At 45.3% G+C, this 18,609-nt stretch overlaps 1 protein-coding gene across 2 annotated transcripts in view; it reads right to left on the bottom strand.

Moving 5' to 3' along the window:
* MORC2 (MORC family CW-type zinc finger 2) overlaps positions 1-17,120 on the bottom strand; it is a 55,321-nt gene extending 38,201 nt beyond the window's left edge. Inside the window, exons 1-4 of one of the 2 annotated variants that reach the window (XM_075433470.1) lie at positions 17,009-17,120; positions 10,814-10,867; positions 9,273-9,307; positions 8,223-8,291 (exon numbers count right to left, since the gene is read on the bottom strand). In XM_075433470.1, the coding sequence (XP_075289585.1) occupies positions 8,223-8,262 (40 nt within the window). In that variant the 5' untranslated portion in view covers positions 8,263-8,291; positions 9,273-9,307; positions 10,814-10,867; positions 17,009-17,120. Of the gene's footprint in view, positions 1-8,222; positions 8,292-9,272; positions 9,308-10,813; positions 10,868-16,674; positions 16,797-17,008 lie in introns of those variants that run through there. The other variant, XM_075433469.1, reaches the window with a different exon arrangement.
* Positions 17,121-18,609: the final 1,489 nt, after the last annotated feature.

The raw sequence follows: 18,609 nt of genomic DNA, 5'->3' as shown, positions 1-18,609 counted from the left end.
AGCTATCAGATTGGTCAGGCATGATTTCCCCTTGGTGAATCCATGCTGACTACTCCTGATAACCTTCTTTTCTTCCACTTGCTTCATGATGGCCTCCAGGATAAGCTGCTCCATCACCTTTCCCGGGATGAAGATGATACCGAGCAGAGGGGACCACTCGGCAGTGAGGGAGCATCTGTGTCTGCTCCAGGCTTGCTGTCTTTGGGAGATATTTAATTTTTACCTCCTTCCAAGAATGAAGGTACAAATAAAATTTTTTTCCAGCTTTTCTGAGTTAAGGATCTAGAGGGAGTTTCACTTAAGGCTATTTTAGCCACACTGTTTTCATTTTGTCATGTCTCAGAGTAACCAGATTTAAAAAAAAACAAACTCCCTGGCAACAAAGATGGGTGTGATGTGATCTATGCCAAAGAGACAAGAGAAAAAACAATCTGAAGGAATTCGCTCAAGACTGCAGAGTGATCTTCAGAGACCAAGAAAAGGAATCAAGGGAACAGATAAAAAATTTCCTAATAAAGAAACATCATAAGCCTGGGATGAAGAACTGGGGGACAGAGCTGTTTAGTTCCCGACAGCAACAGAGCATCCTCCTGAAGGGTACACAGACTGTTATAGCACATGGCACCACTGACGTTCCTGCAGGCAGCTGCCTGCTCCCCAGCTATGGGCCACAAGCCGTACCTCCCCGCTCCCCCGCTATGGGCCACAAGGCAGCCGCTGAAGTCAGAACCTGGCTTCACCCTTCGAGGAGGGTCCTCTCATATTTCCAAGTTCTCCAGCTAAGAATACACTAAAGAAGGTCTCAATCTGAGCACAGAAAATCATCCTTCCTGCCTTTTCCATAAATTCATCTGCTATATTCGCATTAGGTAGAGTACCTGCAGTGGACACAACAGCATCCTCAAACAATATCCCAGAGCCAAAGTATCTAATTTACTACCTGGGGGAAATCAGCCTAAACCAAGAGGGGAGAAGCTCCGAGGTCTTTTATCACCCTAACAAAGAGAAGACACCCAGCCACCTGAGGGAAATGGCTGAAAACGACTAGTGATTGATAACGTCAGCCCTCCTGAGGTCCAGGGTTTTGATCCTGCTTATCGCCCTGCTTCCTCCACGCAGGATCCTGAACTCAACCATTTCATGGTCACTGCAGCCGAGTCTACCTCCAACCTTCACATCCTCCACCAGTCCCTCCTTGTTTGTTAACACAAGGTCCAGCAGCGCGCCTTTCCTTGTTGGTTCCTCCACCACTTGCATCAGAAAGTTATCATCGATGCTCTGCAGGAACCTCCTGGATTGCGCCTGCCTAGCTGTATGGTCTTCCCAGCTGATGTCAGGGTGGTTGAAGTCCCCCATGAGAACCAGGGCCTGTGACTGTGAGGCTGCTTGCAGCTGCCTGTAGAAGGCCTCATCAACCTCCTCCTCCTGGTCAGGTGGCCTGTAGTACACACCCACCATAATGTCACCCTTATGAGCCTGTCCCTTAATTCTAACCCACAAGCTTTCAACTCGTTCCTCATTTGCCCCCAGGCCAAGCTCAATGCATTCTACTTGCTCCCTCACATATAGAGCAACTCCCCCACCTCTCCTTGTTGGTCTGTCTTTCCTAAAGAGTCTGTAGCCATCTATGACAGCATGCCAGTCATGCCAGTTGTCCCACCACGTTTCTGTGATGGCGACCAAGTTGTAGCCGTCCTGCTGTATAATGGCTTCCAGCTCCTCCTGTTTATTGCCCATGCTACGTGCATTGGTGTAAACACACTTGAGCTGGGCTGTCAATCTCACCCCTGGCCTTGGCACTCCAAGCCTAGGCTCTGTTAACTTGAGAGGAAACGTCAATGTGCTACAAGGTTAAAGAGACATTGTCCATTGAGAAATGTGTAGACCACTCCCCTGAGGGTGGTCCCCTAAGTGTCACTGCCTACATACAAAAACATGTACACACACTTTAAAATAAGTGCTAGAATCCCAGTTACATTTAAACACCATTCCTAACCATTATGAGCCTTGGATAAATAGTATTTTAAAAATACAAGATCTAATAAAGTAACAAAGACACTAGTATTTAATTAACTGCATCCAGTAAAACAAAAGGTCTTTTGAGCTTCCAAACTTCAAAAATACAGTTTAAAGGAGCAAGAACTGATATATTTAATTCAATCCCTGGGAAAGCAATGGAATGAGTCTTCTTAAAAAGTATTACAAGCCAAACGAATCATGTGATTGGGAGAAGCCAGCACGGATTTACCAAAGGCAAGTCACACCTGACTGACCTGGTCACCTTCTACAACAAAGCAGTTCTTTCTGTCCACATGGGAAAGCAGTGGATGTTGTTTAGCTGGGCTTCAGCAAAGCATTGGACACTGTTCTGCATAGTCTACTCCTGGACAAACTGGGAAGACAGACCAGATGGGTGGTATGCAAGATGGGTAGGGAACAGACTCACAGGTCATGCTCAGCGGGTCATCATCAATGGTTTTTACTCCGGCTGGGAGCCTGTCACAAGTGGGGTCCTCCACAGATCGATGCTGTGCCCCACGCTGTTCAACACCTCCATAAGGGATCTGGATGATGGGATTGAAAGTACCCACACCAAGTTTGCTGATGCTGGACACATCAGAAGGGACAGCCATCTTAGGGAGTGGGCAAGCAAGAACTGCCTGAAGTTTAAGGGAAGGGTGAGGCCCTGACCTGGAATGAAATAACCAAAGACCCCAGTATAGGCTGGGATCTGTGCGGCTGGGGAGCAGCCTTGCTGACAGGGACCTGGGGGTCCTGGCAGACAACAAGCTGGTCATGAGTCAGCAGTGCACCGCTGCAGCAACAAAGGCAAATGGAGAAGAGAGGGCTCAGCAGGGAATCGCAGCACAGTATTCTAGTACCTAAAGGGTAGCTATCAAGAGGATGAAGGCTCTCTCTTCACAAGGAGCCACATGGAAAAGACAAGGGGCAATGGGTACAAGTTGCACTGGGTGAGGTTTCATCTCAGTGTAAGAAAGACATTTTTTATAGTGAGAATGATCAATCACTGGAACAACCTCCCCAGGGATGTGGTGGAGTCCCCATTGCTGGAGGTTTTCAAGATGCAACAGGACAGGGTGCTAAATCACCCCATCCAGGCTCCCTTTCGCACAAAAGGTTGGGCCAAACTATATTTGAGGTCCCTTCCAACCTGGGCTATTATATGGTTGTATGATTCTAAAATGTATGTTTAAGACTTATTTTCTTCAACCCTTTAAGAATACAATTACAGATCACTTCCTAAATTAGTTCTTATACTTTTTCAACCTACAAGTTGATTCACTGCATCATTCAACCTACATTTTGATTCATTAAATTCATGCAGCGCCTTCAGAGCCCAAGCAATAGGGAAAAATCTTAAGCCTAAGTATCCTCGGTAGTGATGCCACTGACAATATGGGAAATCCCAATTTAAAATGTGCTGCGTGAGATCTATTGTTTGGTTTTCTAATCGACTCTTCTTTAGTTCCTATGAAAAAGCTAAACTTTTGGATCAGTACTAGTATCTTAACATCTCCCTGTGGGATGCGATGTTTTTTTAGAAAAGATCTGTACTGTGGCATCACTGAATCCTCAGATCTTTCCATAACTTATGGCTCTACGGCATAAAATATTTGTGGTTTGAGTACAAACGTATTTTGACCTTCAGACCACACAATCCAGTATGATCATTAAGAAAGCCAATGCAGCAAGTTCTGAATGTGAATATAGTAGGAGTCACTTGATAAACACACCTAGTTTTTAGAAATGATAATCACTTACGCCTTCCACTAATTTTAGTTGAGGAGCTACCATTTGGCTTGACAACCACAAGCTATCAGACAGAGCACTTAAATTTGGCCTGTTGCCTCACTATACCCTTCTCCATTTTCACAGCTTGCCAGACAAATCTAGAACTGTCCAACACAGAACAAGGCCAGTAAGACTGAGCAGCAACAGGACAGAGTAACATAGAAAATGTGTTCATGGAACGGTTCACTTGAGCTGCTCAGCTCTTCCATCTGTGTAAAAACACACAGAAATACCTGGGTTCACTTACTCATCCTCCCAGACAACGCCTCATCCAAGCTGCCCTTTCAGTTTACTCAGGAAGATCACATGCTTGTGTGGGCTCCAACAGCACTACAGCAAGTCATGTAGTTATTCTTTTTAACAAGTCAGCTTTATGTACAATAGAAATAATCCTTAATTAAAATTATCATGCAGTAAAATAAAACACTCCCAAGCTCTATGATTTCTGCTGAAGGAAGGTCTGTATGGATGTTCATGCTATTTTCAAAATAAGGAGGGATAAAAGTTCAGCAAAAGGTTTTCTGCTGACATCTCCTAAAATCAGCTTTCACATAAAGAGATCTTCAAGATGTCTTTAAAAGGGGTAGGTCCTGCATTATGAGAAATTAAAACTCAGACCCCTGTAGTCAGGGACAGAAACAGAGAGAGGCCCCTGTAGGGAGTTAGAATAACACTCTCCCCAGTCAACTTCATCCATGTTGACAGGCAAACAGTGCATCAAATGGCGTTTCTACCTGGCTGCCCTTGGTCAAGTGACTTTCAAATGCATATCAATCTTATTACAACCATCCAGCACTGAAGCCATGAAGATGCGATCGCTAGAGCCAGACTCTGCACCAGAACAATATGTCTCGGACTACTGAAAATAGAAGGCTTTTTTGAAAGTGCTGAACGAAGTTGCATACCTATTTCACATTCTGAAAAGCAATGTCCTAGAAAGGGGCAAAGATAACTTCACAGCCTATTGAAAATTAAAAAAAAAAAAATTCCGACACAGAAAAAACCACACTTTGATGCAAGCATCAAGACAATCAAAAGACATAATGGTATTTGCTGCATATGATGTATAGTGCTGTGAAATACTATTGCACTACTACAACACACAGTATCTGCCAATCTCCCTTAGAGAGTACCTCAGACTACCAAAGTCAGGACAAAATCCCTCAAGATCTAGCAAAAAGATCAGTCAAAAGAAGCAACTTAATACTTAGCCAATACTTAAAGCCCGCTTTGCCACAAAATCAGCAACACAGGAGCAACAACAGCGTAAAAGCTGCTGTTGGACTCTGTGGCATTAGAACAGACATTTGTCACCTTCTACCCTCAATCCAGAGACAAACACGTTGTTTTTGAGACATGCAGAAAAGGTTGTATTTCTTCTCCCTGATCCAAAGGCTTGTGATGAGGCCACAGTTAAGTTTCTGAACTTGTTTTATAGCTGGGACTTAACCTCTTCCTTCAATTCCATTAGCAACAGAAAAGTACTCTCAGAAGACCTCCTTAGCACCCTTAATTGTATTCCAGAGAATACACAGAAGGTATGTAGAGTTCAAACTGAATTCTTTCACGCAAGTCACAAATCTGCATATCAAAGATGTTCACATATTTTTATAAGCATTAACAAATAGAACTAAATGATTCGTATCACAACAGGATCTTAAAGTACTGAGGAATCAAAAGAAAAATGCTAGTCAATGCTTATTTACTTACGTCCCCCGCTTTCTCCAAAACCTTCCAATTTAGCCCAGATTTTCTACCCATGTGCTGGTTTTGGCTGGGGTAGAGTTAATTTTCTTCATAGTAGCTGGTATGGGGCTATGTTTTGGACTTGTGCCAAAAACAGAGTTGGTAACACAGGGATGTTTTAGTTACTGCCGAGCAGTTCTTACACAGTCAAGGCTTTTCTGCTTCTCGCACCACCTGACCAGCAAGTTGGCTGAGGCCGCACAAGAAATTGGGAGTGGATACAGCTGGGACAGCTGACCCAAACTGACCAAATGGATATTCCATACCATAGGATGTCATGCTGAATAATAAAACTGGGGGGGGGGGGGGCGGGAATGCTGGAATGGGTGCACCCCAAAGCGACTGTGGCTGTGGAGAAGTCCATGCTGCAGCACGTATACCCCTGGAGAGACTGTGGCTCACAGACAAGGCTCCACTTGGAGCAGATACTCCCCTAAAGGACTGCAGTCTGTGGATAAGTCCAAGACAGAGCAGAGGCAAGGGGAGAAGTTCATTCCAATGTTAAATCCTGTAACCTGGCCCAAAGGGACCAGGGGTGGATATTGTAATTGAAACACCTTTAAATTGTTGTAGCCTATGATCTGAGTTGCACGGCAGGAACCACCTGAATCAATGGATGACAAACCTCACAAGAAGCAGTGCAAGCGCAGCAGTGACCTGACCTGAGCTGGCTTTGATGCCCAAGAGCTTCACACAACATACCACCTCTCCCGTCCTGAGTGGCCACCATAAGAGACAGAGCCCAAAGTCATGCGCTAAATGAACTCAATGGACATTTTATGCACATTTCTAGACATCTTATGGACATTTAAGGGTGGCCCATAGACTAAGGGAATGACAACTGCATATTATATCAAAGAATGGGAAGGGGGGAGGTGGTTAACGAGGATGTATTGGATAGTGTGGGATCTGAGCATGACATAAATGGTATGGAATAAGTGGCTGAGAATGTGCTGGTTTTGGCTGGGATAAAGTTAATTTTCTTCATAGTAGCTATGGGTAGTAGGTATGGGGCTATGTTCTGGTGTGGGTTGGCAGTGCTGCTCACTGATGCTAAAGCAAAGCAAGGTGGCTTTTATCCTGCTAAATGCAACATGTATTTACATCAATTCTTACAATGAGGCAGAAGTACATTTGTTACATTCTTCTCATACTCCTAAGATTTTATAGAATCATAGAATCACAGAATCATAGAATGGTAAGGGTTGGAAGGGACCTTAAAGATCACGTGGCTCCAACTCCCCTGCCGTGAGCAGGGACATCTTCCACTAGACCAGGTTGCTCAGAGCTCCATCCAACCTGGCCTTGAACACTTCCAGGGAGGGGGCATCCACAGCTTCTCTGGGCAACATTTGCCAGTGTTTCACCACATTCATGAAGAATGTCTTCCTAATATCTAATCTAAATCTGCCCTCTTTCAGTTTACAGCCTTTCCCCCTTGTCCTATCACTACATACCCTTGTGAAAAGTCCCTCTCCATCCTTCTTGTAGGCTCCCTTCAGGTACTGGAAGGCTGCTATAAGGTCACCCCGGAGCCTTCTCTTCTCCAGTCTGAACAGCCCCAACTCCCTCAGCCTGTCCTCATAGAAGAGGTACTCCAGCCCTCAGATCATCTTCGTGCCAATGACGAAACAATGGCAAAATGCTTTCAAAGCCAAGCTTTCCATTTCTGCCATGGCAGACAGCAATTAAGCACTGGACAGCCAGTCGCTCACCCCGCCCTTCCTCCCCAGTGTGATGGGGAGGGGACTGGACAAAAAGTAAAATTTGTAGGTTGAGATAAAGACAGTTTAATGAGACAACAAAGGAAGGAACAATAATAATAACAACAATAACAACAATAAAAAGGAATATGCAAAACAAGTGACACAATACAATTTTTCTCACCACCTGACGACCGACTGCACACCCAGTCCTCAAGCAGCGATCGCAGACCTTGAGGATTTCACAGCAGTCACCACATTTACGGAAAAGTTTCAAACTCAGCAGAAAAGGTCCTGCCCCCTGGCCAGCCCCCATTTATAACCTGAGCATAACGTCTACGGTATGGAATATTTCCATTGGTCAGTTTGGGTTAGCTGCCTCACTATGGTCTCTCCTAGCTCTTGTAAACCTGCTCATCAGCTGAACATGGGAAACTGAAAAAGTCCTTCATTTCTTAGCAACAATTAAAAACCTCAGTGTATTATCAGCATTCTTCTCATATCAAATCCAAAACATAGCAGCTACTGTGAAGAAAATTAACTCTCTCTCAGCTGAAACCAGGACACACATTTTCTTATTAGAGCTGAGATACACTAACCACTTGGCAGCCTCTAACGGCAAAAAGGCTAATGCACAAAGTTTGTGCTTGTTGCCTTTTCTGGCTACGCTGTTCTCCCTCCAGCCCCAAGGCCAACTTTGGTGTACTGGAAAACCACAGGCCAGGCTGACTCTACTCTATAATGCAGCAAAACAATTTTCTTTCAGCCAGATTAGTTTTCTGCAACTGAAGAGGTGAATAGTTTGACATATGATACAGTGTGAAAGAGCCAGTGCAGAGGCAGGAACATGTATCCAGGCATAGAACGTACCCCTTTCAACAGAACCGAGCTGTTAATTCAGCTTAAGCCATAACATGAAACCTCAACTAGCAAATGCAAGTGTAACTTCCTGTCACTTACTTGAATCCATTCCCGTTCCATCATCCAAAAAACACAGCATGAATCCACCTCGTAGGTCTTCCCGTTGCTCTACAACAGAAGAGTTATTCACTACTCCCACAAGCAAAAGTTAAAAGTTCTGTAAAATGGAATCAGTGTTCACAACAGAAGTAACACAACAAATTGGACTTTCACAACCCCAATATGGCAAAGCTGTAAGAAAGAGCACCAGTTTTCTTACAGAATGACCCAGAACTTCTCCTGCACTTTACATTGTATGTAAATATATGCTAAAGAGCATACCGTAGAAGCAGGTTCCTTAAGCACCCAGTATAAACAGCTACTCACTTTACCTGACCTCAGCTGAAGGCTGATATAAGTGCTTGCCTGAGTTATTGGAAAAGTATTACTTTTTGAAAGACAACAGGCACTTGGGCAAAGGACAAGCAGTAGAATCATAGAATTATTTAGGTTGGAAAAGATCCCCAAGATCATCAAGTCCAACCATAAACCTAACACTGCAAAGTCCACCACTAAACCTTGTCCCTAAGCACAACATCTACACATCTTACAAATATGTATAGATGGTGACTCAACCACTTCCCTGGGCAGCCTGTTCCAACGCTTGACCACTCTTTCAGTAAAGAAATTTCTCCTAATAGCCAACCTAAATCTCCCCTGATGCAAGTTGACACCGTTCCCTCTTGTCCTATCACTTGTTACTTGGGAGAAGAGACTGACACCCACCTTGCCACAACCTCCTTTCCGGTAGTTGTAGAAAGCAGTAAGGTCACCCCAAGCCTCCTTTTCTCCAGGCTAAACAATCTCAGTTCCCTCAGACACCCCCCATAAGACTTCCTCTCCAGACCCTTCACCAGCTTCATTGCTCTTCTTTGGATGCGCTCCAGCATCTCCATGTCTTTCTTCTAGTGAGGGGCCCAAAACTGAACGTAGTATTGGGCATAAACACCCTCACTCTTATTCTACCAGGTACAATACGCATTTGCAGCCTAATCCAAATTAACTACTGACTTAACTGCTGACATGCAAGGAAGCACCAGAGCGACTTACCAGTATAAATGTCTATTCTCGTGGCATCTGCATCTCTACAAAGCAATAAAAACACAATCAGTACTCAAATGTGAAATACAAATGAAGCGAAAATCCAGGCACAGGCAATAATTTCCAAAATGAACTGGCTGCACAGATCCAAGTCCACAAAAGCCCCAGTCAGCACTAACAGACAAGTTAAGACACACTGTTCTACTTTTTGCCTACTTGAACCCAAACACCAGCAGAAGACTTTGCTGCCACAAAACTAAACCTAGTTACAGTGAGTATCACTGGCTTTTGGGGGCGTGGGGTGCGCATGGATCAAATACGCACACACTTCTGAGCTCCCTCCTGTATGAAATAAACAACAGCTACATTTTTTCTGTCACGCTACCTATGACAAGTTTAGTAACTCCACATAAAACTCCATCCAAATACATTCAAGGTTGTCACAAGAAACTGTCATTACAAGATCCTTTAAGCAAAGCCCAGCATACACTTTGCATTCACCTCTGTATTTGAAAAAGCAGCATACAGAGCACTATCGCCCTCTTCTAAAAACCAATCTTTTTTTCATGTAGACCATTACATACCCTTGATTTGCTGATCAGAAGAGTGCAGTTGTAGTGCTGTAATAAAACCCCACTTCCCAAATGCCAAAGTCACTTTGTCTTGTCTTTGTATCTCCAGCCAAGCGCATGTACCACCTTCCCAGAAGGCCAACCTCTCTTTTTTCAGAGGAGGAACCAAGAGGTTGAAGAGAAAACCACACATTAACGTCATAGATGCTACATTTAACTATGTTGCAGGAGACATGGAAATGGCAACAGTGCACACACACATGGCTGATTCTCCACGCAAAGTTCTTGCCACACAGAAATCTTCCACTTTTGGCTCCTTACGAACTGCATAGTGTGACAATTCATGCTTGACAGAAAATAATCTCATAATATTTCCACACTGCCACATCAGAATATTTTGTGAAGCTCAAGAGATGGCAAGGCTTGGGACACAGCTATAGCCTGGACTCCCGAATGCAAACATAAGAAATGTTGCCTAAACCCTGCGATTTCCAAATAGCAAGTCTCCCAAGTGTCACAATTGCTCTAAATGTTCTTGCTCTATTTTTCAGCATAACAATTCTGACTTCATTTTCATCCTGTAACCATGCTTGATGCTAAGGGTCAGGGATGGTCTACGTATCTCAAGAATCCCAGCTTCCGTCATTATTATTTTACCAATTTCTTTAAACAGGCAGGCTTGTTTTTTCCTTAAATCTGTCTTGTGTCTTCTAACAATTTCCCTTCCAAGCCGAGTTATTCTATGATTCATTCAAACTTACCTTTTCAGAAATAATTGTGGGGGTTTTTTTAAGGGACTAGATGTTGCAGTGTAAGAGGAACAAGGGAAATATTTATACTAAACTACAGCAAAGTCTTCTATTTTGTATTTCTCGTAAAGTCTACCAGAAGTGAAAATTGCTCAAGATCAGTAAGTAAGCAGGCTAACTAAATGTTAACGAAATTTGCCTTGGGAATTGGGCAGTCTCAGGTACATACCTGGCATTATCTAGAAGTTCAGCAAGGGCACCAAACAAGAACTCATGGGTAGTTCTGCAATGAAACACAGAATCAGCAGGGTTACAGTGACACTCAAAAAGAGAGATGTTTAAATAAACAAGAATCTCAACCACATTTTAAACAAATCCAATTGTATGTCTACAATACAAATGTCTGCCACTGACAGCAGACTAGAAATGAGTGTTTTACTGTCTATCAGAGGCAGACACCCAGCAGACCAGCTGCCCCGCGGAGAGTCTGATTCAACAAACTGCTGCTTACTATGGTCTAAAAAATACCACATGGTAAACAGATACAACAGAGAAAATTCTTGATGTAATGAACCAGCCTATGAACCAGTCAACAATTCACATAAATTCTTCATTATTCACCACATTGACATGTCTCTTCACGGCAATTAAACTGTGCCTGTGTGTAAAACATGGACAGATGAGGTCTGTCTATTCACTCTGCAGAAGTTATTTCTGACAGGAAGAAGCTTCCAGATCCTGGGAGACTTCCAATAGCTGCAACTGCTCCCAATCCAGAGAAAGACAGTCTTCTGCCACCGCTGTACCATACCACCTTCCAAACTCAACGCTAAAATCGTCTAGCCAGGTGCCGCTTAGCACAATCTCAAAAGCCATGTTTAGTTTCCAGCCTTTTATAAGCAGCACTCATTTGAAAGCCATTAGTTACGTGCCTCAATCTTGAAAGAAGATATATGATGAGAAAAACCTTAAAAGAGCTAATAAAATAATTACCATGCAATGTCTGCCAACATTAATGTAGTATCTCCACTGAACACCCAACTTGGTGACCTATCTTCAGAATCTAACAATTATTTCAAATGTAGAATGAGTCACATTGACCCCAATACCAACAGCAGCTACAACACCTGGGGAAACAGTTGCTGGAATCTGTTACTCCGGTAGGATGCTCAATGAAGAGACTGACCCCTCAGAAACTGTTTTCATCAACGTGTTTCAGTTTGCACGAAACCTCTTCACATAGAACCTGCTTTCACTACTACACAAAAAGGCCAACAGGCTACCAAACAGAGAGTGACACTTATTATATTTTCAGCTTTCGAAGAATGGATACATAGGTACTTCCCACACATAAAACATATAGCTGTCCATAACAAAATGACCTTTCATACCCATCTTCAATGTCATGACACCTAATCCATCAACGCAGCTCCAACCAGAGGTAAAACACATCAGCTTTCAAAGCTATCACTAGAACCATGAGAACAGAGATTTCCATCTCTGCAAGCTCCCGCTTGCCCACGCGGAGACAAGAGAAAGAAGGGAATGGTGTTTTGAAGACTATCTTCCCCATCAGAAAACTTCCACAGAAGCTCAAAGTGGGTATTATTTCCTTTGAGCAGGATTTCCTGTGCACAGCATTCCAGCGTTCCCTCGAGTTTACAAGCACATATTCAGCTCCACAAATCGACATCCCAAAAGTTTATACAGGAAATAACCAATGCCAGGAAAAACCCATAAGCAAATGGATGCTTTAGCACTAGTAACCATGCTTCGTTAGCAGCTTTTACTCCACAATTTAAAGAATGCTTCGAACTAAGGACAAGATGCAAATATTTCCAAAGAAAGATACTGGAACAAAATAGCTGAAAACTTAGCTGTAGATGATAAGTAGAGAGGCAAGAGAAAACATGATTTCCACATAGCTTGACACCATACTCCACCTAAGTATCTACCAAAACTGGAAACTCTTGTGCTGACACAGGCAAAGTGAAACCTTGCTATAAGCAAGTGAAATCCAGCCCACCTATTTATCACTGAAGAATATTTGTATACACTATAAGTATCTCCTATTCAGTATATTAATCTCAACACTTACACGTATCTTGTCAATATCTAATTAAAGTCACATGAACTGCCTTGGCCTAATTTAATTAGCTCGGCTTTAACAAAAACCATGGTCTTGCTTTATGGTCAAAGTGCCTGAAATAAACTTGACATCCACCATTATCAACTGGTGATAATTTTCCCCCACCTCCCAGAAAAAGCTTGGTACCATTTTACTTGCAACAGAAGTTTAAAAAATACAAGGCAAGATGTTGGCAAAATGGAGTCTATCAGAACTTGCACATAACCTGGAATCACTTAAGCATGAGCTAGATGGACATCATCAGAGACAATAGCAATGTCCATCAGTCAGAGCACTTGAAATACAAGTATTACTGGTCATACAACTGATGAAACAACACATGGAAGGGGGGGGAAGTGTTATCAAACTCCGTAGTCTCAGCGACAACTCCTCTTGATGGAAGCAGACTGGCTTGGACCTTCTTACGACTTCCAACTTTCACAGGAGACAGTACCATGCAGGAGTGCAGGCTTGACAACAAACAGAACAGGGAAGTCCAATACTGCCAATTTACTGAAATTCAGGCTACAAAAGGTCAAGTCAGACAACTTTTTACACCATGACTGATTTCAAACACCTCTACAAACAGCCATTTGGAGTAACATCCCAAGTGAAGAAAAGCTTACTTTGTGAGCAGTTCTTAGAGGATCATCCCTGTGGACTCCTAATACTGCATAGTCAGACAAGTACCTAACTACTAGTGAGAGACACAAGACTTCCATTTTTGTTCTGAAGGAGGCCACATCTGGGAAAATGTTTAAGTTTGGTATCTGCATCAGGGGCAAAAGCTATCTTCTCCGTACTGCACTCCATTTCAGGACAGAACATAAAACACACACAAGAAGAAATGGGAGGGCTTGGGGGTTGGGGAGATGTTGTTGGTCTGTTATTACTAGTATCATTCAAGTATACCATTCGGTTATTCTGAAGTCTTTCTATTTCAGTGACCTTCTTCCACCACAGCTGTATTCAACAGGAGAATTCTAGTTACACAAAAAACCCCTCAATTTCAATCACAAGCTAAATCCTAGCTAGTGTTAGAAGGTAGTTTCAGCTGTTCAGCTTCCAATAAACTCCTACAATTTTTCATTACGCATATTCAAAATATGCAAAAAAAAGTTGTTTGGGCTCAGGTGTGTTTTTGTGATCATCTCAATAAATGGTTTTCGAAGTATCTTAAAGTAGCAGCACTTAATTTTTAAGGAAAACCTATGTGAAGGCAAGCAGGTGTCTCTGGGAAGCCATAAAAACAATGCACGTGTAATTTTTACGTGCTTATGCATTGTGATTTTCATTCTAGGATCTAAAAGAACTTTCAGAATCATAGAATAGTTTAGGTGGGAAGGGACCTTTAAAGGTCATCTAGTCCAACCTCCCTCTTTCCTCAAATGAGCAGGGACATCCTGAATGAGATCAGGTTGCTCAGAGCCCCATCCAACTTAACCTTGAATGTTTCCAGAGATGGGGCATTTACCACCTCTATGGGACAAGTGTGCCAGTGTCTCACCACCCTCATCACAAAAAATTTCTTCCTTATATCTTGTCTAAATCTACCCTCTTTTAGTTTAAAACCATTACCCCTTGTGCTACTGCCACAGGCCTCACTAAAAAGTCTGCCACCACTCAACCATTCATCAAGAAAAGCACTTGGAAAAACACAGTGGTATTTTCATTAAAAAAAATATGGCAACTAAAGTGATTCACGTACATGCTGTGAAATTTGCCATCAGACACAGAAGCACTACGAAGTTATTGAAAAAATTTGCTGCAAGTCCTGAAGTTCAGGGAACAGATAAACTGCGTTCTGTAAAGCACTTCAAACTGAATACTCTGCCTTAGACATACTAGGACTTTTCCTAAAGGAAGACTTAAAAAAGGCAAAAAAAAAAAAAAGGTCATGGTTTCCTTCTGCACCTTAACAGCTAGACGGCTGATTTTTAACTACAATTTAAAGAACTTCTGCCTCCATGACTACGAGAACATCTTTAGCACTGAAACAAAATTTATCTGAGATGGTACAGTTTTACTCAGCAAGACAGAATAGTCCAAAAGACAAGAGTCTCCGTTATCAAAAGCCCTATATTGTTCTTGGGTTGGTTTTGGGTGTTTTTTTCTCACTTCTTTGTTGAAGGAACAGGGGGGTTGTTTCTTTGTCGTGGGTTGGTTTGTGGGTTTTTTTGCTTTTGAAAATGACTTCCATTGATTCCATTCCCACTGTTAGGGAAGCATTTGCCTCATGCACTGATCCTCATAATCTCAAAGGGCTCTTCACTCATGATGGACGAAAAGCCCTGGCTTTGGCTTATTCATATGCATTAGCTTCCAGCTCCTCCTAACACTGTTGTAATGCAGTTACGCTTCACAGACATGTAGCACACACTGGAAGTAGACCAGCAGATTAAGCAGAACAGAAAGTATGGTGGCAGCACAAAGTAGCTTTCATATTTAATACTTCAGGGTAACAACAACACATCAGCCTTTTCTGCAGCACAGACATAATCTTCTTACAAAGTCCGACAGAGTTCTGGTCTTCCACAGGCAACCACAAGCTGCTGACAGAGGTCTGTCATACAGTCTTCTAATCCATAAATATGTTTGTCTTCTGCAGCTGGACATGAGAATTTCACAAATCAGTGACAGCACCAGGAACGTGACTCAGTATTGTCCATCATCTTCAGGCACCAGACTGTTCATACCATGTGCAACCGCTACCAGCCATGCCAGACAGCAAAGCCACAAGACACGGACCCAAGCGTGAAACCAGGTTCTTACTAAGTTTCTTCTCCTGTGCAAACCCCATTACTTTCCTGCTCCTGAAAAGAAGTGAATCATAATGCTCTTAGCATGTGTGAGATTTGTATTAGCTGCTCTTGCAGACGTATCCTGTGTTACCAACAAAATCAGTCAGATCTGCTTTGAAATCAAGTCGCCCATATTTCCGTGCATCAGAAAACTTTAGACTGCTGCAGACCACTGAGTTCCTTCACTCTAAGCTTGACTTCACACATGGAAAAGGGAAAGCAAAAAGATAAGCCTGCCCTTTATTTCTTCTTCTATTGACGGCAACAGTAAGAGTCAACTCTTCCACAAAACATTAGAAGACAATCTTATGCCGGTGACCAGCTGATTAAAATGAAGAAATGTCAAGTGTAGTTCACATTGTTCTTCCATGGTAGTCTGGCTAAAACAAGCTCTTTCTTTAAATTCTTCTGTATGTAGCACTACAAGGCTCATGCAATAGGCATGTCTCAGATGGGTGCTTAACCCTGCTAAGCACCATTTCCTGGTGGTGCTTCCTATTTTCTAGACGTTTACTCAGAAGTAACCCATTTTAAAGAAGAACTTTGTCTCTTCTTGGGAGATTTTATTTTGAGGCATTCATCACTGACATGCAAAAGCCACAGCAGCTTCAAAATCTGATCAGAAGAATGTCATATTCCTGCTTGAAATATACCTGCACAAAATAGTCAGGCATGAATGAAGTGAGATGCTGCAGACCTCCACGGCTACAGCCAAAGCATGCGCCTCTCCAGAGGCGTGGCCATAAGGGTATGGCTGACCTAAAAGCTACACCCACCTCCTCCCATCAGCCTCCCCCGAGGCCTGTCCTCGCCACACACCGTTATTCTCTATAAACCGCAGGCCCGCCCACAGTACGACGACAGCCCTGCCTGGGCACGTCTGGCTGGGGGAGCCGGGAGCAGCCCACGTGGCGCCCCAGAAGTGCGGGCTAGCGGCGCTGGGGCCGCAGGGGGGCAGCTCTGCCCCACCAGGCCAGCGCGGCCTCGGCCGGGTGCTCCGTACTCACCTGGGCCCCAAGCAGCGCGGCCCATCAGGGCAGCATGGCCGCTGCCCCAGACACGCAGGGGGCCTCCCCGGGTGGCGCGGGCCACGGCACCGCCCCGCCGCACCCCTGCCCAGCGGCCGCGGCCCAGCGCGGCCCAGTCCAGTCCGGTACTCACGAGTTCGTGTGCAGGTACTCGAAGGTGAGCTGGGCCCGGTTCAAGCTGCTGTAATTGGCCAAAGCCATGGCGGCGCCCGGGCCGTGCTCCGCGTGCGCCGGCGACCCCGCGCGCCTCGAGGTCTCCCCGCCCGCCACCCCCCACCGCCGGTCACTGCCCCCGCCTGGAGGCCAGCGCAACGCGCAGGGCCACCGCCGAGCTGCGGCCGCCGCCTGCTCCTGCCGGATTCCGCCCACCGCCCACCGCCCCGCTTTGTCTCCGCCGCGATTGCGATCGCGCCCCACCGCCGCCCACAGCCGCCCCCGCCCGGCGGGGGCGGGGCCGAGCAGCTCACCACCCATTGGGCGGGCCGTGGCACGTGACCGGAGAGCCATGGCGCGGGACGCTGCGGCTTCTCTGCGGTCGTGTGACGCGCGCTCCGCTGGGTGGGAGGGGGTGAGTGCGGCGCGCGCAGGCACCCCGCCAACCGCCCCGCAGCGCGCAGCCGCCCGCGATCCCTCCCCCGGGCTCCGCCCCTCCCCCGGACTTCCGCCCTGCCAGGAGCCAAGTGCTTCAGCGCTGCAGGAGCGACGGTCGTGGCCGCTTGTGCAGCGGGCGGGCGGGCAGCCAGGACCGCGCCGGGAAGGCCACCTGGGAGCGGGAGCAGCGCCGAGCCCGCGCATCCTGAGAAAACCCCACCGGCACGGTGGGGCCCGACCGCCGCAGGGGCCGGCGGGGAGCGGGGAGGGCACTGGGGGCCTGGCCCTGCGCCGCCCGGCCCGGCGCCTCTCGGGTGGGGGAGGCGGCTGCGGCGAGCGGGGCTCGGCGGGTCTGGCTGACGGCAAATCTCTGGCGCCGGGGTGTAGCGGGAGAAGTCGCGGGCGCGGTGGCGGCGGCTCTGGGCACCGTGTGCAGGGGCCGCATCTCCATCGGAGGGGCGCAGCTGGAGGGAGAGACCCCGCCGCTGAAATCCGTCCGGAGACTGTCGGCCTCTGGCCTGCCGGAGAGCGTGTGGACTTCAGTGGCGCTCTGGTTCCTGTAGCTGGCAGCACATACAGTTGGTGAAGGCTCTGGAAAGTCATTAAGGAGACGTGGCTGAATGTGCCTGTACTTATTAAAGAGAGATTATATTAAGAGAGAGGGTATAAAACATTCTTGCTTCAATCCTGTGCCTTTGATTCATCTTGAAATCCAAACGGATTGAGCAAAGTGGGGCTGTGCTCCTTGTATCCTGTGCACGCCTTGTCCCTCTCTAAACCACAGGCTGGACCCAGGAATCCTGAAGGCCAGAAATACTTTGCTGGACACTTAAGTTGTCTGGTGGAAAAACATTCCAAATTTTCCTTCTGAAATGGACTTTAAAACAGGATGGCTGCATTTCCTGTGTCTCAGATAGTAGGAATCTGAACTAAAGATACAAAATCTGAAGGAATTCAGTCTGTACAGAAGCTGATGTAATGTATCCGAGCTATGTGGTGAAAAGTTAAATGTAATGATCTATTAATCATGATTGGTGAATGGCTAGAATCTGAGCTTCATATTTGAGTTGCTTGCCTCCCATTTTGTTTGCAGTACCTTCTGGTCTCTGCGTTTGTGTGAAATGGCTCCCCAGTGGTATGCAAACCAGAGCTGACAAGTCTGCAGCTTTGACCTGAGAACTTCCCAGCACAGCATTTAGTTCTGTTCATCCTCAGTTTGACCTGTTCCGGCCTAAAGATTCCTTCAAGCCAGCAAGTCATGTCATTCCTGCTGACGGGGATTGCTCTGTATGTACATGTGTAGTCATCAAAAAGTCACTGCATACAAGTGTGCAGTGACTTTTCTAGGCCTTATCTCTGAAAAGCTATGAGCAGCAGAACATCAAAGCTACATGAAAGAATTAGGAAAACTACTGGCAACAACTGTCTTTAGGTGTCATTAAGTTTGTGATGGAATATCTGTTTGACCCTTGGAAAG

The sequence above is a fragment of the Opisthocomus hoazin genome, chromosome 12 (genome assembly GCF_030867145.1).
Source record: "Opisthocomus hoazin isolate bOpiHoa1 chromosome 12, bOpiHoa1.hap1, whole genome shotgun sequence".
In the NCBI taxonomy this organism is placed as follows: Eukaryota; Metazoa; Chordata; class Aves; order Opisthocomiformes; family Opisthocomidae; genus Opisthocomus; species Opisthocomus hoazin.
The sequence above is the reverse complement of the archived record's forward strand: the minus strand, read 5'-3'. Positions and strand labels throughout refer to the sequence as shown.